Genomic DNA, 24,274 nt, shown 5'->3' with positions numbered 1-24,274 from the left:
TGTCATTCTTCCGTGAGCAGTTCCATGCAAAAAAAAAACGTTGAGAGCTGCCCACTCTTGCTGCCTGCAGATGATATTCCGTTGAAACGTGTGGTGCGCATGTGAATATATTCCACGTGCTTTACAATTGTGTAGGTTACTTTGTGCATTATGTCTCTGTTGTACGTCATAATTGATCATTCGTATTCCTCCACTACACTACTTTGATACGCATCACTATGGATTAAGAAGTGAATATAAGCAATAACCTCTGAAAAAAAGTGGGTATATTGTTTATACCTGCGTCTACCATTCACTACACCACCGGACCTTCGTGTTTTACAGAAAGTGCACTCTCCTACATGAGTGCGCTGGTATTACGATTGCTGTTCTTTCAGAATCATGAAGGCCTATAGGTTCGTCACTGTGAAACATGTCTATAATAGATATAAAGGCTGTTAAGATATTAATGTTTTAAGAAAGGAATGTATATATTTGGCCTGGCGAAGCGGTTTTATGCTCTGATAATTGAGTTTCCTACTCCGCTATTCTCGGGAAGAAATTACAAAGTCCTCACTGTCCGAGACTGAGTCAAGACCTGAGTCAAGACCGAGTTCAAACGTATGCGACACCGAGATAAGACCGAGATACTAAATATGTGGTCTGGAGACCGTACTCTAGGGTCTCGAGTACGACAACACTGTGAGGGGGTAAATGAATGAACGTTTGACATAATGAGCAACGGGTGGCAGTGGGGGTTGAGGGACGAGGCAGTACGTTAATCATCTTAAATACAGACATCTGTTACAGAGAGGGTGGGGGTACGAGTTTGTGTTTGTGTGTGGAAAACAGCTCTTATTATAACTCATCAGGCTCTGTTAACTCAGGCGCACTAGGCCAGCGTTTAATCTAATGGAAAGTATTCAGGCCCCTTGACTTTTTCCACATTTTGTTATGTTACAGCCTTGTTCTAAAATTGAATAAATTGTATTTTTTTCCTCATTAATCTACACACAATACCCCATATTGACGAAGCAAAAACGTTTTTTTTTTTTAAATGTCTGCTAATTTATAAACATTTTAAAAACGGAAATATCACATTTACAAAAGTATTCAGACCCTTTACTCAGTACTTTGTTGAAGCACCTTTTGGCAGCAATTACAGCATCGAGTCTTCTTGGGTATAATGCTACAAGCTTGGCACACCTGTATTTAGGGAGTTTCTCCTATTCTTCTCTGTAGATCCTCTCAAGCTCAGGTTGGGTGGGGAGCGTTGCTGCACAGCTATTTTCAGGTCTCCCCAGAGATGTTTTCCCGGGTTCAAGTTTGGGTTCTGGCTGGGCCACTCAAGGACATTCAGAGACTTGTCCCGAAGCCATTCCTGCATTGACTTGGCTGTGTGCTTAGGGTTGTTGTCCTGTTGGAAGGTGAACCTTTGACCCAATCTGAGGTCCTGAGCTCTCTGGAGCAGGTCGTCATCAAGGATCTCTCTGTACTTTGCTCCATTCATCTTTGCCTCGATCCTGACTAGTCTCCCAGTCCCTACCGCTGAAAAACATCCCCACAGCATGATGCTGCCACCACTATGCTTCACCGTAGGGATGGTTCCAGGTTTCCTCCAGACCTGACACTTGGCATTCAAGCCAAAGAGTTCAATCTCGGTAACATCAGATCAGAGAATCTTGTTTCTCACGGTCTGAGAGTCTTTAGGTTTCTTTGACAAACTGCAAGCTGGCTCTTACACTGAGGAGTGGCTTCCGTGTGGCCACTCTACCATTAAGGCCTGATTGGTGGAGTAATGCAGAGATGGTTGTCCTGGAAGTTTCTCCCATCTCCACAGAGGAACTCTAGAGCTCTGCCAGAGTGACCATCGGGTTCTTGGTCACCTCCCTGACCAAGGTCCTTCTCCCCCGATTGTTCAGTTTTTCTGGGTGCCCAGCTCTAGGAAGAGTCTTGCTGGTTCCAAACTTCTTCCATTTAAGAATGATGGAGGCCACTGTGTTCTTTGGGTCCACCAGTGCTGCAGAATGTTTTGGTACCCTTCCCCAGATCTGTGCCTCGACACAATCCTGTCTCGGAGCTCTACAGACAATTCGTTCGACCTCATGGTTTGGTATTTGCTCTGACATGCACTATCAACTGTGGGATCTTATATAGACAGGTTTGTGCCTTGCCAAATTATGTTCAATCAATTGAATTTACCACAGGTGGACTCGAATCTATTTGTAGAAACAGCTCAAGGATGATCAACGAAAACATGATGCACCTGAGCTCAAATTTCAAGTCTCATAGCAAAAGGTCTGAATACTTATATAAATAACATATTTCTGTTTTAGTTTTTTTTTATACATTTGCAAACATAAAAAAACTGTCTTCAGATTGTCATTATGAGGTATTGTGTGTAGATTGCTGAGGAAAAAAAATATTTTATCCATATTAGAAGAAGGCTGTAACGTAACAAAATGTGGAAAAATTTGGAAAAAGTCGACGGGTCTGAATACTTTCCGAAGCCACTGTACATATTGCACTTTGGTGGAATTAAACTGACTAAACCTACAAAAATGAAGATCCCTATGACAACAGAAGTCACTGACTTTCAATGTGGCACTTTCAACGTCATAGGATACGATCTTTCCAACAAGTAAGTCTTCCCTGCTAGAGCTTCCCCGGTCAACTGTAAGTGGAAATGTCTAGGAGCAACAACGGCCCAGCCACGAATTGTAGGCCACACAAGCTCACAGAATGCGTAAAAATTGTCTCTCTTCCATTGTAACTAGGGTTGCACATTTTGGGGAATATTCAGAGGTGGAAACTTTCTGTGGGAATGTATGGGAATTAACGGAAATATATGCAAATTAATATTAATACCATTTAAATGTAGATGTTTTTTGCATTGGATATATTTCCCGTATCACATGGAGACAGCAACATAAACATTTGACCTTATCATCAAGTAGACAATAATTGCAAATGATTAAATCCTTCCAATAGAAATTTTAAAAAATGATTTAGTTACAAATTTAACTTTAATTAAATGAGTTGACTCTTCACATGGGATGATTTCACTGAACAACAATAGAAAGGGAATATTGAATGATCCCCATCGCATCTCCCAAAAAATCTGTAAAATGATAGTCTAGAAACTAAAGCTTTAGTTGTCTTCCTCTCAGGCTTCCATGTCTTCTCCCTGGACCTCCTCAATGTCCACCTCTTGAACATCAGATTCCAAGGCCTCATCTTCACTGTCATTTTCCAACCTTGTTGAGGATGGCTCGTTGTCAGGCTCAAAAAGCCTCAAATTTGCCCGGATGGCCACCAATTATTCAACTCTTGTATTGGTCAGAGTGTTGCGTGCTTTGCTGTGTGTGTTCCCAAACAAGGACCAGTTGCAATCTGAGGCGGCTGATGTTGGTGGGATTTGGAGGATGATGGAGGCAACAGGGTAAAGAGTCTCAGATCCACAAAGTCCCTTCCACCAGGTGGCTGAGGAGATATGTTGGCATGATTGCCATATTGCATCTCCATCCCAAAGCCCTTGCTTGGAAGTGTACTTCGCCAGACTGCCAAGAACCTTGCCCTCATCCAGGCCAAGGTGGTGAGACATGGTAGTGATGACACCATGGGCTTTGTTGATCTCTGCACCAGACAATATGCTCTTGCCAACACACTTGGGGTCCAACATGTAAGCTGCGGCGTGTATGGGCTTCAGGCAGAAGTCTTAATGCTTTTTGATGTATATCAGAACTGCAGTATTCTCTGCTTGGAGCAACAGTGAAGAGGGCAGGGCGATACGGATTTCTTCTCTTATATCTGCAGGCAGAGTCTGAACATCAGACAGGGTGGCATTGTCTCCCTCAATCCGTGCAATGGCTACTTCTATAGGTTTCAGGATTTTCAGGCAGCTTACCATTCTCTCCCAAAATACACAATCCAGGAGAATCCCCTTGATGGGGCTGTCCATATCGGCAGACTGTCAAACATGATGACAACACCACCCCAGCGGGTGTTGCTGGGCAGCTTCAATGTGGTTCTCTTATTCTATTCTTCTCACTTTGCTTGGTGAGGTAGATTGCTGCTATAACTTGATGACCCGTCACATACCTAACCATTTCACTGGCTCTCTTGTAGAGTGTATCCATTGCTTTCAGTGCCATGATGTCCTTGAGGAGCAGATTCATTGCATGAGCAGCACAGCCAATGGGTGTGATGTGAGGGTAGGACTACATTCTTCACATATGATTTGGCACAGTATTTGCAAATGTACACAGCCTTTCCTTCTACATTAGCTGCAGTGAAACATCTCCACACATCAGATAGTGCCTGTGGCATTGTCCTGTAAAGATTAGAGAAAAAAATAGTAAAATAAATAGTTGCTCAGTTAGATTAAACAACTCCTTTGTAAGATAAATGTTTTAAAATGAAAATGTATGGAAACAGGTGAATTAACACTCCTCAGTTAGCAGGCTCAAGCAAGCTAAACACACATGGTAGCAAAAACAAACTAGCAGAAATTGTTAACAAGTTAGAAATGATTTAAACACACTTTGCTGTAGGCTACTATTGACTAGTTAACAGAAAATCATGTATGTCATAAAAAATATATTCACCCCACCCAGTATTGTAATCAAAACGTACCAGAAAGCATGTAGTCCTTGGCTCAGTGTAGTAATGCGGGCACAATACCATCTCATTAGTGTGCAAGATCTTGACTATCAGCTATACATGTGATGGAAGAGTGCACTGCACATGTGATGGAAGAATGCACTGTGCATGTAGAGGGTTGCAATTTCATTGAATTGGGGATAGTTTAACCAAAATATGCCACAAGAACAAGAATTGCCTTATGTGTATCCCACAAAAAAAGATTCACTGTTATAAGCTAACTTTTTTGATAAACTTAAGCAAAATTCCCCAAATTCCCGGGCTTAACTTCCCATGGAAAATTTCCAGACAAATTACGGAAATTTACCGTAAAGGTACCGACCCTTTGCAACCCTAGTTGCAACACTCACTACCGAGTTCCAAGCTGCCTCTGGTCGCAACATCAGCACAAGAACTGTTCGTCGGGGGCTTCATGAAATGGGTTTCCATGGCCGAGCAGCCGTACACAAGCCTAGGATCACCATGCGCAATGCCAAGTGTCTGCAGGAGTGGTGTAAAGATCGCCGACATTGGACTCTGGACCAGAGGAAATGCAATCTCTAGAGTGATAAATCCTGCTTCGCCATCTGGTAGTCCGGCGGACAAATCTGGGTTTGACGGATGCCAGGAGAACACTACTTGCCCCAATGAATAGTGCAAACTGTAAAGTTTGGTGGAGGAGAAATAGTGGTCTGGGGCTGTTTTACATGGTTCGGGCTTGGCCCCTTAGTTCCATACAATGACATTCTAAATGATTCTGTGCTTCTAATTTTGTGGCAACAGTTTGGGGAAGGCCCTTTCCTGTTTTAGCATGACAATGCCCCCCGTGCACAAAGTGAGGTCCATACAGAAATGGTTTGTCAAGATCGGTGTGGAAGAACTTGACTGGCCTGCACAGAGCCCTTACCTCAAACCCTATCTAACACCTTTGGGATGAATTGGGACAAGCCCATCATCAGTGCCCAACCTCACTAATGCTCTTGGCTTGAATGGAAGTAAGTCCCCTCAGAAATGTTCCATCCTGTGTGAAGCCTTCCCAGAAGAGTTGAGGCTGTTATAGCAGAAAAGGGCAGACCAACTCCATATGAATGCCCTTGATTTATGAATGAGATGTTCAACAAGCAGGTGTCCACATACTTTTGGTCATGTAGTGTAACTCTACTTTTAGAGATATACTGTGCATCTTCTGATGAAGAAAAGCAGCTAGAGGAAAGAGTAGCATCAATAATTGTGGTACTTCTCTCTCTTCATCTTGTATGACCCCAAATAAATATAATTGTTTAGTAATTCTACAATAGGGATTATATTTCTATGTACGACCCAACCCCAGAGAGCCTTGAATATATAGACAGACCGAGCATGACTAGGGAGGAGTAACAGTGACATACTGAAAACAGACTTTGATAACAGGTTGTTGGTGTGTGTGTGTGTGCGTAGGAGATTTCCTGTCTTTGTTTGTGTTTGGGATTGTACCTCTGTTTCTGCGCCTGCCTTTGTTACTTTGTTCATCTTTTTGTGCGAGTGGTTTTCTATGCCTGTGTGAGTTTCTTTTTGTTTGCGTCTGCGAATAGAGATATAGCCTATATTTCCACCGATGTATTTTCTGTACTCTAAGTATCTCTGTTAGTGTGTGTGTGATGTGGAGGGGGAGATGAGGGAGCGGAGAGAAGGGGGGTGGTAGGTTGATTATGGTCCCAGGTCTCGTTGCCAGGAGACGGTGGGGACGAGGGATGCCAGGTTGCTAGGTAACCGGTGTGATGCAATGACCAGTGCTGTGTGATGGAGAGGAGGGAGAAAAATAGTCATTTCCCCCCCCCCATCTTCCCTCCCTCCCTCCTTGTAAATGCTCTTGAAAAATACAGAGATGGTCTCCACTGATATATTTACCATTCAGAGACCCTACTTTTCTGGAAGACAGGCAGAATGGATTTGAGATAAAAAAGGGGAGACAAATATGTCACCCTCTTTACTTCAGCCTGTTTGGGACTTATTGATACAGTGAGTGAGTGGAGGGGACAAGAGATTATGAGCTTTTCTCTGGTTTGGGAGGGTAAGAAAGGAGGGAAGAATGTGATTAATAGGGATGTACACACCATGTCTCTCCTATCATCTCCCATCCCACATTCACACTGCTCAATAAATGCAAGTGTGTGTCTCAGTGTGTGTGTGTGTGCACAAGCATCAGTAGGGTGATGTGTGTGTTTGCATTGAGGGGATGGGGTCAGGTGTGGGGGAGGGGTCTTGCTGTGATTTGATTGGATAATCTATGGATTTAATATCTCATACTGTAATCCTAGTGAAATCCTTTTTGGCATCACAGAGGGAAAGATTAACTGTGTGCTCATGTCAATGTGAGCAAGAGAGTGCCTATACATATGAGACTGCCAGGAACAGACAGTGTATGTGTGCAAAGGCTGCCTATGTGGACATTGTGTTTGTGCCACTGTGTTTGTTGAGTTTGAATAATAATCATAATGTCTCTGTATATTTGGATTTGAAAAAGGACAACATGAACATTTAAAGCTAAATTGGGTCACAGATAGGGCGGGTTTGGCCTTTGGCCGGGTTTAATCTGTGCTGTGTTTTTAAAATGAGCCTGTTGATTTGCAGAAAAAGAGAAAATATAGAAGAGAAAAATATTAAAATGGCTCGGCTTGCACAGTGTAATAGAAGCAAACATTTTCTTGGTCCCTACAGTATCTGCCCTTGAGCCAGCAATTAAATGCAACAGGCACCATCCCTTGTCCTTTTGTCCCTATAATTCCAGTTCCCCCCCAAGCATCCTTTCTCCCTCACGACATATCTAATAATCCCAGCGTCTCTCAACCTAATACCACCCTTTATTCCTCATAGGTTTTTTCTCTCCTTCATCCATCTCTTTTTCTCTCCTACGCACGATGTTCTTGGCAACGTTGTTTACCTGCTGTGGATCTCATCACCAGGTTGTCATGGTGACCGCAATGCGAGGTGCAGACTTTGTCAGATTAGCAGGGCTGGTTGCCGTGTCGACCTCGAGTGCCACTGCCTTGTTGGCCTCCACTTCTCCACTATAATCTAATTCCATTATCTTGTGCCATTTGCTCCGCTTCTCATCTCCTTATCACAACCGTGGTAACCGTGGAAGAACTCAAGTCATAGATAGACTAACCTAGCGTTTATATGAAATATACTCAAATATTTTATTCAGGGAACATTATATCCTAAAATTCGATTTGAGACATTTGTTGTATCATGATTAGGTTGTGTCGTTAAAGTCGAAGTGTAGGCTAAGATGTGATCTTTTGGTTTTGTTCTGTGTTTTAATACAGTAGTCTTTCACCCATTGCAAATTAAGATTTATTCCGCAACTCATGTAGTGGATGACTTTTTCCAAGTTGACTTTGCCGAACATTTGAGGCGTGTAGAAAAACATCACCTCTGAGCACAAAATTCTATTCTATTTACTGACTCCCGGGAACATTCACAACGTAAAAATGCATTTTGATCACTGTTTTCAATCCTTCCCGGTAAACAGGTGCTTCTTAATCCACATGGTCATCTAATTAATTGCCGTAATCAATGGGACACTCCACTAGAAAACTCAAGGCCTGCTGGTGATGATGTTTGTGCATGCAGATGGCAAGGGCCCTACCAGCACTGATCAATACTGTCTCCTGGTGACCAATCAAGGCTGATCAATCAGAGACAGGGATCAGTGACTGACTCAAATGTCACCAGCTCCATAATTAAGCCACCGTTAACACACTGAGTCTGCTCTGCTCCTCGCCAATCACTGTCCTCTCTGCATCCTCCACCTGCTGTCCTTCTCAGTGCACCACCACACATGTGAAAGAGAATATTGAAGTGCCTAGCTAGACCTGCATCATTATAATGATTGTGTCATTGGTCCACAAAAGTAATTTTTTGTGGATTGTGTTTTTATGATGTGTGAAAGGTTGTCTGTTTCCTTATTTGTTTTGGTTGCTCTTTCCTCTGATTCCATCCATTCCTCTACAGCTCCTTCCCCCTCTCTCTCTCTCTCTGTTCAGAATCTCCCACCATTCTAATCCAGCGTGCTTCTGTAATCCGGATTAGCCAGCGAGCGTTCTTAATCTTATCACTTGCCTAATCCCGTGTGGTTGTGTGCGTGTGTGTGTGTAAGAGAGAGACACACTCATTCTCTGGGAGGGAATATAATTGATGGGGAATGAGAAGAGAGGAAAAGAAGAACAGTAAACCAGGAGGGTGATGGGCAGGGCTTCATTAGAAGCCGAGGGAGTGGCCAGCTCATATTTCAGCCCTTTCTTGAGTTGTATATACATACACAATATATGTACAGTAGCAGTCAAAAGTTTGAACACACCTACTCATTCAAGGGGGTTTTCTTTATTTTTACTATTTTCTACATTGTAGAATAATAGTGAAGACATCAAAACTATGAAATAACACATATGGAATCATGTAGTAACCAGAAAAGTATATATTTAATATTTGAGATTCTTCAAAGTAGCCTCCCTTTGCCTTGATGACAGTTTTGCATACTCTTGGCATTCTCTCAACCAGCTTCATGAGGTAGTCACCTGGAATGCATTTCAATAAACATGTGTGCCTTGTTAAAAGTACATTTGTGGTATTTCTTTCTTTCTTAATGCGTTTGAGCCAATCAGTTGTGTTGTGACAAGGTAGGGGCGGTATACAGAAGATATCCTTATTTGGTAAAAGACCAAGTCCATATTATAGCATCAACAGCTCAAATAAGCAAAGAGAAACAACAGTCCATCATTACTAAGACATGAAGGTCAGTCAATCTGGAAAATGTAAAGAAATTCAAGAATGTCTTCAAGTGCAGTCGCAAAAACCATGATGAAGCTGGCTCGCATGAGGACCACCACAGAAAAGGAAGACCCAGAGTTACCTCAGCTGCAGAGGATACGTTCATTAGAGTTAACAGCATCTCAGATTACAGCCCAAATAAATGCTTCACAGAGTTCAAGTAACAGACACATCTCAAAATGAACTGTTCAGAGGTGACTGAGTGAATCATCCTTTCATGGTAGAATTTCTACAAGGAAACCACTACTAAAGGACACCAATAAGAAGAAAAGACTTGCTTGGGCCAAGAAACACGAGCAACGGACATTAGACCAGTGGAAATCTGTCCTTTGGTCTGATGAGTCCAAATTTGAGATGTTTGGTTCCAACAGCCGTGTCTTTGTGAGATACAGAGTAGGTGAACAGATGATCTCAGCATGTGTAGTTCTCACCGTGAAGCATGGAGGAGGAGGTGTGATGGTGTGGGGGTGCTTTGCTAGTGACACTGTTGGTGATTTATTTAGAATTCAAGGCACACTTAACCAGCATGGCTACCCCACATTCTGCAGCGATACGGCATCCCATCTGGTTTGCGCTTAGTGGGACTATCATTTGTTTTTCAACAGGACCATGACCCAAAACACACCTCCAGGCACCTCCAGGCACACCTCCTCGGACTATTTGACCGAGAAGGAGAGTGATGGAGTGCTACATCAGATGACCTGTCCTCCCCAATCACCCAACCTCAACCAAATTGAGGTGGTTTGGGATGAGTTGGACTGCAGAGTGAAGGAAAAGCAGCCAACAAGTGCTCAGCATATGTGGGAACTCCAAGACTGTTGGAAAAACATTCCTCATGAAGCTGGTTGAGAGAATGCCATGAGTGTGCAAAGCTGTCATCAAGGTAAAGGGTGGCTACTTTGTAGAATCTCAAAATATAAACTATAACTTTTGATTTGTTTAACACTTTTTTGGTTACTACATGATTCCATATGTGTTATTTCATAGTTTTGATGTCTTCACTATTATTTTACAATGTAGAAAATAGTTTTTAAAAAAGATAGAAAAACCCTCAAATGAGTAGGTGTGTCCAAACTTTTGACTGGTACTGTATGTAAAGCAAATAAACAAGAATCTTAATAATTATGGATGTGCCTAGGGATAAGAGGACCATGTAATGTGGGCTTTCTATTTCAGATGAACCGGCCCATTCAAGTGAAGCCAGCAGACAGCGAGGGCAGAGGGGGTAAGAGAGACCCCTCCATAGCAACACCTGTTCAAACAACACCTGAAGAGAATTGCAACTGTTCAATCAACACCTTTTACAATGTTTCAAGACTAAACCCTGAAATGGCTTCAGCCCAGCTTCTACAAAAATACACACTCGTCACTTCTGCTAAGCACCACCTGCCTCTAAATAACACTTCTAGAAATTCTACCCCCCCCATATTCAAGTAGAATTATTCTTAAGTGCCAGACTAAAGAAAGTAAATATAATAAGGATTTCAACTGCTGTTTTCATGACCTCAAAGACATTGTCACCTAGCATACAGAACTGGATGACGAAGGAGCATTCCAGTCTGAGCCAGATCATGCTCTTTGTGCAGCAGGTTTATTGATACTGCACTCTGGTGGCCTTTTCCATATATAGCAGGGTTATAGCACCATATTTACAGAAGTCAATATACTATATATATTGTAACAACATCCAGTTAAAAATGTAGCTGATTGATTAACACATTTGGGGTTATAAAGTAAAACAAGGTGCAAATTCCTGAGCATGTTCTTGTGTTGTATGATAACTTTTTCTCTTCACCTACATGTTATCCTTTCTCTCTCTCTCAATCATTAAATCATTCCATTCTAATTCATGCCCTTTGCCTCTACCTATTACTGGCCTCAACCAACCACTCTCTCTGCTCTTCTCTCCATCACTGTCTGTCCATATTCCTCTCTCTTCATTCCTGTTTTGGCCCCTCACCTCACATTCCCCTTAGAAGACAGGAAGCTGTTTGTTGGCATGCTGGGGAAGCAGCAGTCGGATGCCGACGTGAGGAAGATGTTTGAGGAGCTTGGGAGCATTGAAGAGTGCACAGTGCTCCGCGGGCCTGACGGCACTAGCAAAGGTAGACAACATCATTACTGCAACACTGACCGCTACAACGTCTAGCCTTATATCAACACCACAACATCAACACCACTAAAATATTAGCATTAAGGTCAGGAATCAGTCACAATCAAACTCATACCACTACAAAGATGGATGCTTAATTTTCTGTGTTTGTTGTATGAGGTATGACTAATTTATAATTTTATTTAACTATTAGTGGACCAGGTAAGTTGACTGAAAACACATTCTCATGTACAGCAAAGACCTGGGGAATATAATGATGCAATATGTTTTATAGGTCATAGTTAATATTGGTCAACGTGGTTTATGAGCTATGATTGATGAAGCAATTAATGTTTTGTGGACCACAGTTAATGACGCAGCTATAACTAATGAAGTGCCGATTGTCTGATGCATTTTCTAGGGATATGTTGTGTCACGTGAGGGGAGGCCAGGGTTTGACGATGTGTCATGTTTTGTAGGCTGTGCCTTTGTGAAGTACCAGAACAACGTAGAGGCTGCGGCAGCCATCAGCACTCTGCATGGGAGCCGCACTCTACCGGTCAGTCTCTTTCTCTCTTTCACTCACTCACACAACATAGGGACTCATCAACAGTTAAACACTGCTACCGTCAGACCTCCTCCTACACAAACACTCCATGGCCTACTGTAATTTATAGGAGTTGAGAACATATTTGTGGAATGCCCTCATCAGTCCTCGTGTTAGTGATATAGGTCATTTGGTTACAGAGATGTGTGTCATTTTTGCTGTGTAATATCTGTAATCTCTCCCTGCAGGGTGCCTCCTCCAGCCTGGTGGTGAAGTTCGCTGACTCTGAGAAAGAGAGAGGGATAAGGCGCATGCAGCAGGTGGCGTCCCAGCTGGGGGTCATCAGTCCCATGACCTTACACCTCGGGGCTTACAATGCCTACACACAGGTAGTGAGTACTAGTAGTACTGAACCCCAAACACAGGCATTATGCAGATATTGTAATACGCAGGCCAACACACTAGTTGTAGTAAAATGGTAATGTCCCAAATGGCACCCTATTTCTTATATGGGTCAAAAGTAGTGCACTACAGTGCATTCAGAAAGTATTCAGACCTCTTAACTTTTTACACAATTTGTTACGTTACAGCCTTATTAAGAAAAATCCATATGAATCTACAGACAATACCGAATAATGACAAAGCGAAAACAGGTTTTTAGAAATGTTTGCAAATGTATTCAACATTTTAAAACAGAAATAGCTTATTTACATAAGTATTCAGACCCTTTGCTATGAGACTTGAAATTGAGCTCCGGTGCATCCTGTTTCCATTGATCATCCTTGAGATGTTTTCTACAACTTGATTGGAGTCCACCTGTTGTAAATTCAATTGATTGGACATGATTTGGAAAGGCATACACTTGTCTAGAAAAGGTCCCACAGTTGACAGTGCATGTCAGAGCAAAAACCAAGCCATGAGGTTGAAGGAATTGTCTGTTGAGCTCCGAGACATGATTGTGTCGAGGCACAGAGCTAGGGATGGATACCAAAACATTTGTACAGCATTGAAGGTCCCGAAGAACACAGTGGCCTCCATCATTCTTAACTGGAAGAAGTTTGGAACCACCAAGACTAATCGGGGGAGAAGGGCCTTCGTCAGGGAGGTGACTAAGAACCCGATGGTCACTTTGACAGAGCTCCAGAGTTCCTATGTGGAGATAGGAGAACCTTCCAGAAGGACAACCATCTCTGCAGCTCTCCACCAATCAGGCCTTTATGGTAGAGTGGCCAGACTTTGCTTGGAGTTTGCTCCTAAACAAGATTCTCTGGTCTGATGAACCCTAGATTGAACTCTTAGGCCTGAATGCCAAGAGTCACATCTGGAGGAAACTTGGCACAGTGAAGCATGGTGGGTGGCAGCATCATGCTGTGGGGATGTGTTTCAGCGGCAGGGACTGGGAGACGAGTCAGGATCAAGGAAAAGATGAACAGAGCAAAGTACAGAGAGATCCTTGATGAAAACCTGCTCCAGAGTTCTCAGGACCTCAGACTGGGGAGAAGATTCACCTTCCAACAGGACAACAACCCTAAGCACACAGCTAAGACAATGCAGGAGTGGCTTCAGGACAAGTCTCTGAATGTCCTTGTATGGCCCAGCCAGAGCCTGGACTTGAACCCGATCAAACATCTCTGGAGAGACCTCAAAATAGCAATGCAGCGACGCTCCCCATCCAACATGACAGAGCTTGAGAGGATCTGAAGATAAGAATAGGAGAAACTCCCCAAATACTGGTGTGCCAAGCTTGTAGCGTCATACCCAAGAAGACTCAAGGCTGTAACTGCTGCCAAAGGTGCTTGAACAAAGTACTGAGTAAAGGGTCTGAATACTTTTCATTTTTAATACATTTGCAAAAATGCATACATTTTAGAATAAGGATGTAACGTAACATTTTTGGGGAAAAAGTCTAGGGCTATGAATAATTTCCGAATATACTGTATATGGGGAATATGGTGCCATTTGGGACGCATACTGACAGTGAATGACATCGAAGGACTCCCTCTTTCTCTCTACATTCTTTGTAGCTGGTGCAGCAGCAGGCTCTGGTGGCCCAGTCTGCGTATTTGTCTCCTGTATCCACCATCACCATGCAGCAGTTGGCTGCCCTCAACCCCAGCAGCCTCATGGCCACGCCCATCGCATCACTCACTACCTCAGGTGATAAGAAGCTCTCATCCTCCACCACTTCATCCCCTCCTACAGGATTCTCTGCTCGTCTCACAGTTTCTCTTTATTCTTTATACAGTATATATTTAGTTTTTCTAGTCTTTGCCCCATATATTTCTGCCTATGATACTATTTTATTGCATTTGTTATTGTGTTTGTTTGACTATGTCTGTCTGTCCCCGAATGCTCTTCCTGTGCAGGGACCAGCACTCCGCCCACCATGTCAGCCACACCAGTGCCTGCTCTGCCTCCACCACTCAGCTACCCTCCAGTGCCAGCTCCACCCAATGGACAGTCAGTATCTGAAACCCTGTACACCAATGGAGTTCATTCTTACCAAGGTATCTCACTCAACCCGATGAAAGTCAAGAGTATCATTATGAAAATGTAATCCAATGAACCTTATCTAGGATTTTGGTTTGTTTACTAAGAATCCTGGTGCACGGCACCCAATGCCATTTAGAGCATGTACTCATCCTCCAAAAAGCTTGTTTGTACAGCAGTTGATAAATCATGCTGTTATTTTTCTCTTTGATTCTCTCTCTCAGCTCAGAGTCCAGTTTTGGATCCTATTCAGCAAGCGTACGCAGGGATGCAGCACTACACAGGTGGGACAGTAGTGAGTCCGCTTGAGTCCTTAAAATTTCCCAGAGGAAATTTTAGGTTTGAAATGCCCTCTCAACAGTCCTTAATGTTTACTTATGCGAACACACCCACAGCAACGTACCCTGCTGCCTATGGAATGGTAGGGCAGCCATTCCCACACCAACACACAATGCTTGCACAGCAACATCAGCAGCCTCAGCAACTGCAGCAACGAGAAGGTAATTTCTACCTACTTGTCCTCCCTCCTATGAATTCTCACTTTTGACTATTTTCAATGTTGGTTTCCCACAAAGTTTACACTGCCTCAATCACTCCCTCATCCTGATAATCTCAAGTCACGTAAGAACCCCTCAGGGAGCCTTGATGGTCTAAACTTGCACTGTATTCTTCTTCTCAGGGCCTGAGGGGTGTAACATCTTCATCTATCACCTGCCTCAGGAGTTCACTGACTCAGAGATGCTGCAAATGTTCATCCCCTTCGGCAACGTCATCTCAGCAAAGGTCTTTGTTGACCGTGCCACCAATCAGAGCAAGTGCTTTGGTGAGTGACGGCGATGACAACGAATGCGTCCCAAATGACACAATGTACCCTATGTAGTACAATACTTTTGACCAGGGCCCATAGGGAATAGTGTGCCACATTGGGAACACAGTCAATGATGATATTGAGGAGGCAGTGCTGGGAAGGATTGCTCCCTTCTTGTAGTATTAATACTTTCACAGAATTGTCTATAACTGTTTGCTTCTCTTCAGGTTTTGTGAGTTTTGACAACCCGTCCAGTGCTCAGACAGCAATTCAGGCCATGAATGGTTTCCAGATTGGCATGAAGAGACTCAAGGTGCAGCTTAAGAGGCCCAAGGATGCCAACCGACCCTACTAAATGAGGTGAGCAAGGTGGGATGAGAATGAAGGGTGAGATGGATGGTCAGGGCGATTGACAGGGAGTGGAAACTATTAAAGGTAGGTTATGGCAGGGTTCTTCATCTTATAACCTAAGAGGGCCGAAGCCTGCTGGTTTTCTGTTCTACCTGAGAATGAATTGCACCCAACCGCTGTCCCAGGTCTAAATCAGTATCTGATTAGAGGGCAACAATGAAAAAATGCAGTGGAACTGGCTTCGGTGTCTTAAGGGCGTTATGGGATAAAGGGAGAATTTTATGTTTTAATTTTGTGGAAGATCAGTATTAAAATGATCAACTGTGATAAAATACACTGCATGACCAAAGGTATGTGGACACCTGCTCGTCGAACATCTCATTCCAAAATCATGGGCGTTAATATAGAGTTGGTCCCCTCTTTGCTGCTACAACAGCCTCCACTCTTCTGTGAAGACTTTCCACTAGATGTTTTAACATTTCTGTGGGGACTTCCATTTAGCCACAAGGTCGGGCACTGATGATGGGCAATTAGGCTTGGAACGCATTCGGTGTTCCAATTCATCTAAAAAGGTGTTAGATGGGTTTGAGGTCAGGGCTCTGTGCATACCGATCATGACAAATATACATTTCTGTATTGACTTCGCTTTGTGCACGGGGGCATTGTCATGCGGAACCAGCGAGGGCCTTCCCCAAACTGTTGCCACAAAGTTGGAAGCACAGAATCGTCTAGAATGTCATTGTATGCTGTAGTGTTAAAATTTCCCTTCACCGGAACTAAGGGGCCTAGCCTGAACTATGAAAAACAGCCACAGACCATTATTCCTCCTCCACCAAACTTAACAGTTGCCACTATGCATTGGGGCAGGTAGTGTTCTCCTGGCATCTGCCAAACCCAGATTCCTCCGTCGAACTGCCAGATGGTGAAGCGTGATTCATCACTCCAGAGAACGCGTTTCCACTGGTCCAGAGTCCAATGACGGTGAGCATTACACCACTGCAGCCAACGCTTGGCATTGCGCATGGTGATCTTAGGGTTGTGTGTGGTTCCTTAGCCATGGAAACCCATTTCATGAAGCTCCCGACGAACAGTTCTATTGCTGACGTTGCTTCCAGAGGCAGTTTGGAACTTGGTAGTGAGTGTTGCAACCAAGGACAGACGTGCTACGCGGCCCTTTTCTGTGAGGTTGTGTGGCCTACCACTTTGCGGCTGAGACGTTGTTGCTCCTAGACGTTTCCACTTCACAATAACAGCACTTACGGTTGAACGGAGCAGCACTAACAGGGCAGAAATTTGCGAAATAACTTGTTGGAATGGTGGCATCCTATGATGGTGCCACGTTGAATGTCACTGAGCTCTTGAGTACGGGCAATTCTACTGCCAATGTTTGTCTATGGAGATTGCATGGCGGTGTGCTCGGTTTTAAACACCTGTCAACAACGGCTGTGGCTGCAAAGCAGAATCCACTGATTTGAAGGGGTGCCCACATACTTTTGTATATATAGTGTAAGTGACCCAGATCCACATGTGAGTGAGGTGCCAGTCTTCTAAAAGCAGTAGTTGTTTAAAACATTTAGACAAAATCATAGGACTACTTGGTTTGTTGAGATATGGCCATAACACTGCCATGACAAAAGGGTTGACAAAATGTTTAATTATTCAAAAGTAGATTTTAAATAGTCCAGACAAATATAGCAAGTGTTGTATGATTGGGTTGAAGACAATAACTATTATACGTTATTAATTTATTTTGTACTTTTTATTTATTGTTTTTGTGCTGTGTCATATGTCATTTTCCTGAAAAAACATCATACCACAGTCAAGACTGTCCTGTCCATACATATATCGTGGAGACTACGTGGCTATGGTTGCCTAGCAACCGCTAAAAACCCCTTCCTCTCACAGCGTTGTAAGTTAATTGGCCTGTGTTGGTTGCTGTGGCAATATTGCCTGTGATGGTTGCCATTAGCAATTTTATTTTTGACCGTTGCCTTTATTCACCATGCTCAACTGCATGGCGAGTTGCTGTGGCGACCATGAATTGTGTTTGGTGCATTGTGAGTTTCCTCTATTATTTTGTCCTGTTTTGCAAACACTGATCAATTATACTATCACTGTACTCGAGATTTTGTAAGCAATTGATTATCATGACATGCTATTATATTTTTTTGTAATATAAGTATTTTATTACGCAGAGCAATATTAAGCATTAACCCTAAAATCAAACATGGATATAAATATTTCCTTTGATGGATTTTGTTTTTGATTAGTTTCCTTTTTGTTGTTTGTCATGATTATCATTCTTACATATCCCCCATGTTTAGTTGGTTGGTGTTTTAGTTTCCGGGAGCGCAGGGTTTTTGTGAGGTTGTAATTGAATCCAAGTGACTTTGTGCCTGAACTTTGTTTGTTTTTGGTATGACTCGTTGTGAGAATAAGTATATGTAGCCTACCTACAAATTAGTGACATAATGATGCTATGTGCATATGTGTACCTGTGCAGATCCACATAAAGTACTTGTGTGTATTAATAAATAAAGTAGTGTGTGTGGTTTTGTGTGTGTACCAAGTGAGACACTAACATTTCATGTGAGAGTTTGGGGTAAAATTGTATGTTGTCATTGTGACACATCACACGTGCTGCTGACTGAGGTACAGCATTCCTCTGTAGGAATTCTGGGTTACTACGAATTTCCAATCAAACAAGAAGCCATAGGCTACGGTCTCATGTGCAACCTTTGATATAACTGCTTATTTTAGAGGATGAGTTTGAAAATCGTCCTCTGTTATCTATTAAAATTATTTAATAGGAATGTTATTTTTTGACTCAATTGTTTGGTCAATGAGATTTAACATCAGACTAGAGTATTAAGAAGAGAACTAGAAAAAACATCTCCCAGAATTCCTATTGTGCATGTTTGGAATTTATTTGCCTGCCAAAACAAGACAAAAAAAATATTTAAATAAGAAATGCACATCAATGCAGCAGTATGGTTGTCACTGTATGAGTTGCATGTACCCTAGGCGTGCTTGTTTAGTGAAAAATGAGGACATCCATGTGATATCTGTGTAACCAACGTGTTTGAAGATGTTTCTCCCACACTGAAGAGTGTGAACATATTAAATATACAGTGGGGTCAGAAATGATTGACACCCTTTATAAAGATGAGGAAAAATGACTGTAGAAAATATATAATTCAAATACTGATCAATATTCTATGCTCCAAAAAAAATTAAAAAAAATAAATCATTTTATACTAATACTGCTCAGGGAAATAGATTTTGTTTAACAAGTAATACTTTTTTTCTTAAGAAAAGGTAGGGGTTCAAGTGATTGACAGACCTGTTTTCAAAACCTTTCAATACCTCACCTTGCGAGGATAACGTCACTGAGCCTTTAAAAAAAAATGTTTTATGAGTTGGAGGACACATTGGGAGGGATCTTAGACCATTCGTCCATACAGAATCTTTCCAGATCCTTGATATCATTAATATGCGCTTATGGGCTGCCCTCTTCTATTCAAACCACAGGTTTTCAATGGGTTTCAAGTCCTAAGATTTTTGGCAAATTTAACAATTTCTTTGTAGATTTAGATGTGTGCTTGTGATTGTCTTGCTGGAAGATCCACTTGCGGACAAGTTTCAGCCTCCTGGCAGAGGCGGCCAGGTTTGCCTGGTTGGGTAATGTTTATGATGCCGTTAAACTTAACAAGGCTCAAGGACCAGTTGAAACAAAATAGCTTACGTGTAGGCCTTGTCAAAGAAGTCAACGGCATCATGAGCTTTACCCAGTACCAGGATATTTTAGCCAAAAACCTGGTTGTCTCTGCCAAGAGGCTGAAATTTGGCCACAAGTGAATCTTCCAGCAAGACAATAACCCCAAGCACTGAAGTAAACATCAAAACCCACAAAGAAATTGTTAATTGACCCCCCCAAAAAAATGAAACCCATTGAAAACCTGTGGTTTGAATTGAATAGAGTAGTCCATAAGCGCAGACAAAGAATATCAAGGATCTGGAAGGATTCTGATTGGCAGAATGGTCTAAGATCCCTCCCAATGTGTTCTCCAACTCATAAAACCTTTTAGAAAAAGGCTCAGCGACATTATCCTCGCAAAGTGAGGTATTGAAAACAGGTGTCAATCATTTTGACCCCTACCTTTGAGGAAAAAATAATTACTTGTTTTAAACTAAATCTTTCTCTGAACAACTGTATTAGTATAAAATAATATAATTTCCCCATTATTTTGAGCATACAATACAGCTCAGTGTTAGAATTATTTAATTTATACAATCATTTTTGCTCATCTTTATCAAGGCTGTCAATAATTTCGGATTCCACTGTAATATGCTAATCTAAACTATTTTAATATTTGTATTCATCCTCTCTCTTTCTTTCTGTCTCTCTCTCCCAGGGAAGATATGAGTTCTATCAAGAAACTACTTCCAGCATTATGGTTTCGCCCAAACCGTATAGCAAAGGAGCAACAACACTTCTCGAAAAATAAGATCAAATATATGTATCATCTAAAAATCAGCAACAACAGAATAAAACATATGTGGTGGGTGGTTCGGAGTACACATACCATTCCACAGCTGGATTCAGTCATTATGTACAGTACCAGTCAAATGTTTGGACACACCTACTCATTCACGTTTTTTCTTTATTCTTGCTATTTTCTACATTGTAGAATAATGTTGAAGTCATCAAAACTATGAAATAACACATGAAATCAGGTAGTAACCAAAAAAGTGTTTTATATTTGAGATTTTTCAAAGTAGCCACCCTTTAGCTTGATGACAGCTTTGCACACTCTTGGCATTCTCTCAACCAGCTTCATGAGGTAGTCACCTGGAATGCATTTCAATTAACAGGTGTATCTTGTTAAAAGTTCATTTGTGGAATTTCTTTCCTTTTGTCAGTTGTGTTGTGACAAGGTAGGGGTGGTATTCAGAAGATAGCCCTATTTGGTAAAAGACCAAGTCCATATTATGGCAAGAACAGTTCAAATAAGAAATTATAGTCCATCATTACTTTAAGACATGAAGGTTAGTCAATCGGGAAAATGTCAAGAACTTTGAAAGTTTCTTCAAGTGCAGTTGCAAAAACCATCAAGCGCTATGATGAAACTGGCTCTCATGAGGACTGCCACAGGAAAGGAAGATCCGGAGTTACCTCAGCTGCATAGGATAAGTTCATTAGAGTTAACTGCACCTCAGATTGCAGCCCAAATGAGACTGCATGAGTCAGGCCTTCACGATCGAATTGATGGTTTGGAATGAATTGGACTCCAAAGTGAAGGAAAAGCAGCTAACAAGTGCTCAGCATATGTGGAAACTCCTTCAAGACTGTTGGAAAAGCATTCCAGGTGAAGCTGGTTGAGAGAATGCCAAGAATGTGCAAAGCTGTCATCAAGGCAAATGGTGGCTACTTTAAAGAATCTAAATTCTAAAATATATTTTGATTTGATAAACACCTTTTTTTGGTTACTACATGATTCCATGTGTTATTTCTTAGTTTTGATGTCTTCACTGTTATTCTACAATGTAGAAATAGAAAAATTAAGAACAACCCTTGAATGTGTAGGTGTGTCCAAACTTTTGACTGGTACTGTACAAACTGTACTATCAGATACAAGGTCTACATGAAAAATCATATCACTTATTCTAATGAACAGGGTTTCACTGAATAGTGTGGTTTGTGGTCCATAACTTAAGAGGGAAGGGCAATGTATGGGATGGAGAAGTGGGATGGTAACCTTATTGGGGGGGGGATGCTATTTTGTATGATTACCATTGGTCGAATTGGTATGTAGATTTAGTTTATTATTTTAAATTAAAGAAGAGGAGTAATTAAGCAAGAAGAACAATCAACTTCTTCTCACTGTACATATCTTTGTTTTAAATGGAGTCAAATAATGAAAAAATATGTAAGTTATTACAACCACTACTATTGTTATTGGCATAGGGGTGTGAGGGATGGTAATTGGGTGGAATTTTTGTATCTTAATTTTTTACTTTTAATGTATTTGTTATGCAATTGAAGGGGGAGATATGGCTATTTTTTATTTTAGAAATAGAATATTCCTATGGTCTACAGTACAAGACTATGGATACACGTATTGTAGAATTTGTAATTACATAAATGTAATTATCAAAATCACAATTGTTTCATTATTTATTCTCTAAAATTGCTGTTTTAAAACATATGTCTTTAAGAAAAATAAAGTACAATTTCGAAAATGATGTGTGCTTGGTGTGTAACAGAGAGCTGTGGGTTTTTATATATACAGTTGCGGCCAAATATATAGACACCCTTGCACTTTCCTTAAATAAGAAATTGAAAAAAAACGTTTGGTTTCCACACGTTGTTGGATTTGAAACATTGCAGAACCAAATTTATTTTTGTAAGATTAAGTTTACAATTTGATTTGAGAAAATAAAGAAAATAGATTGTATTAAGTTATTGTTACCCTGGAACTAGTACTTGATTGCACATCTTTTGGCCAAGATACAGTAAATGCCAACAAATGCACCATTCCTACAATCAAAGATGGGGGAGGTTTGATAATGCTGTTGTGTTTCGTTGTTGCCTCTGATACTGGGGGTCTTGAAAGTGTACAAGAAATCAGCAGATTATCAGGTGTTTTGTAGTCCAATGTTCAACCCAGAGTCTAAAAACCGGGTCTCCATTGAAGGCTGTGAGTCTTCCAGCAGGACAATGACCCCCAACACATCACAAAGCACCCAGGAATCGTTAAGAAGAGATACTGGACTGTTTTGGAGTGGCCAGCTAAGAGTCCAGATCTGAATCACATCCAAAACCTATGGCGAGATCAGAAAACAGCAGTTGGTAGAGGGCAACCCTCGAATATTGAATAATTAGATCAGTTTGGTGTTGAAAAGTGGGCCAAATTGTCAGTAGAAATGTGCAGCAAGCTCATTGATGGCTACAATAAGCATAGGTCTGCAGTTGTCATGGTTAAGGGTGTGCAACCAAGTACTAGCTCCGGGGTGCCGATAATATTGTCCAAGCCATTTGCCTTTATTTTCTCAATTCAAAATTGTAATCTTAATCTAACAAAAATAAAATAGGTTTTGCAATGTTGAAAATCCAATAAGGATTTGACCAAAAGTTGTATTTTCAATTTCAACTTATTTTAGAAGAAATAGGGAATTATTTGCCTAGTTAAATAAAGGTTAAATAAAAAAAGAAAAAGACAAAAGAAAAGTGCAAGGGTGCCAATATTTGTCCGTAACTATATACCTTGAAAGATGTATTTTCTGGCTTTCACTTTACTCTAGTACCCCTACTTCCCCATTGGGTGGTTCCATGTCAATCATGACATCCACCATCTCAAATTGTTCTGAAACTGTGTCTGTTAGTTAGAAACACATAAGATTAGCATTCCTGCAACATTGTTCTGTTGAAATATAAGTGGATCTGAAAAATTCAGCTAATTGATTGCGCCCAAATGGACCATTTTAATTTACAGGATTCAGATATTCAATAAATACTGTACCTAAAATTCTATTTGGAGCAAACTTTTTTCAAACAATGAGTAAGACATGAGGAATCTAAAGAAATGGTCAGAAGCCAACCATGGACCCCCCATGCCATTCCCACATGAATCGTATAAATTAAAGTGGCCAATTTGGGTGCAATCAATTATCTTAATTTCATAGAGATCAAATTATACTTCAACAAAATTGTTGCAGAAATGCTAATCTTATCGTTTCTAACAACAGAAACAATTTCAAAATCATCTGAGATGGTGGGTGTCAAGCCTCTTTCTTGTGCTTTTTGAGGTGAAAAGACCCCATTGGAATATAGTAAGACACAATGTGGGATTATAGTATTAGGGGTATACAACACAGATTCCCATTGGTCTAGACCTAACGCATCTATATCGAACCTCCAGCGGCATAGCTAAACTAGTTTGTACTTATTTTCAACCAGGTCAGCTTGCAGGCGCTTGGCCCGCCACAAGGAGTTGCTAGAGCGCGATGGGACAAGGAAATCCCAGCCAGCCAAACCCTCTGCTAACCCAAATGACGCTGGTACAATTGTGTGCCGCCTCATGGGTCTCCCGGTCACGGCCGGCTGTAACACAGCCTGGAATCGAACCCGGGTCTGTAGTGACGCCTCAAGCACTGTGATGCAGTGCCACTTCTTTATATTTCCTTGTTATCGGACTTCTACCTGCAACTGGAAAAAGGCGTTTATTAGACACCAGTCCCTTACAAATCGAGAAATAAGGAAGTATCACCACGTAAAGGTGAAAAATTGTCCCCTATCCATAACCCATTCTAAGCTAAAACCATGTACAAAGTAGGCCTACAGGAATCTAAGTAGAGCTATAGGCCCTGCTTTTTCACTCATATTGCAGCCTTGTCTGTCTACTCAGACTATGCTGGTAAAGCAGCAGTTTGAAAATGAATAATTGGCTTTGATACTCTGATTGGTTAGAGATGATCCAATTGCTGATGACTTTGTTTTGTACAACGCCCCTCACTATAAACCACTTCAATGACGGTAGTCTGACTAAAGTAT

General features: G+C 41.5%; 1 protein-coding gene across 7 annotated transcripts in view; it reads left to right on the top strand.

Annotated features, from left to right (window-relative positions):
- The window catches only part of LOC112266647 (CUGBP Elav-like family member 3), a 34,420-nt gene extending 13,994 nt beyond the window's left edge, over positions 1-20,426 (top strand). The window contains exons 4-14 of one of the 7 annotated variants that reach the window (XR_002955975.2): positions 10,609-10,657; positions 11,409-11,537; positions 12,004-12,083; positions 12,320-12,463; positions 14,096-14,228; positions 14,438-14,578; positions 14,786-15,061; positions 15,241-15,384; positions 15,597-15,729; positions 17,540-17,629; positions 20,136-20,426. Coding sequence is in view for 6 of the 7 variants with exons in the window: in XM_024444311.2 (XP_024300079.1) it covers positions 10,609-10,657; positions 11,409-11,537; positions 12,004-12,083; positions 12,320-12,463; positions 14,096-14,228; positions 14,438-14,578; positions 14,786-15,061; positions 15,241-15,384; positions 15,597-15,724 (1,224 nt within the window). In the remaining variant the exon portion in view is untranslated. Of the gene's footprint in view, positions 1-10,608; positions 10,658-11,408; positions 11,538-12,003; positions 12,084-12,319; positions 12,464-14,095; positions 14,229-14,437; positions 14,579-14,785; positions 15,062-15,240; positions 15,385-15,596; positions 15,730-17,539; positions 19,702-20,135 lie in introns of those variants that run through there. The other 6 variants (XM_024444317.2, XM_024444316.2, XM_024444315.2 and 3 more) reach the window with 6 other exon arrangements.
- Positions 20,427-24,274: the final 3,848 nt, after the last annotated feature.

This window comes from Oncorhynchus tshawytscha, linkage group LG13 (assembly GCF_018296145.1).
Source record: "Oncorhynchus tshawytscha isolate Ot180627B linkage group LG13, Otsh_v2.0, whole genome shotgun sequence".
In the NCBI taxonomy this organism is placed as follows: Eukaryota; Metazoa; Chordata; class Actinopteri; order Salmoniformes; family Salmonidae; genus Oncorhynchus; species Oncorhynchus tshawytscha.
Note: the sequence above shows the minus strand (reverse complement) of the source record. Positions and strands in the feature narration are given on the sequence as shown.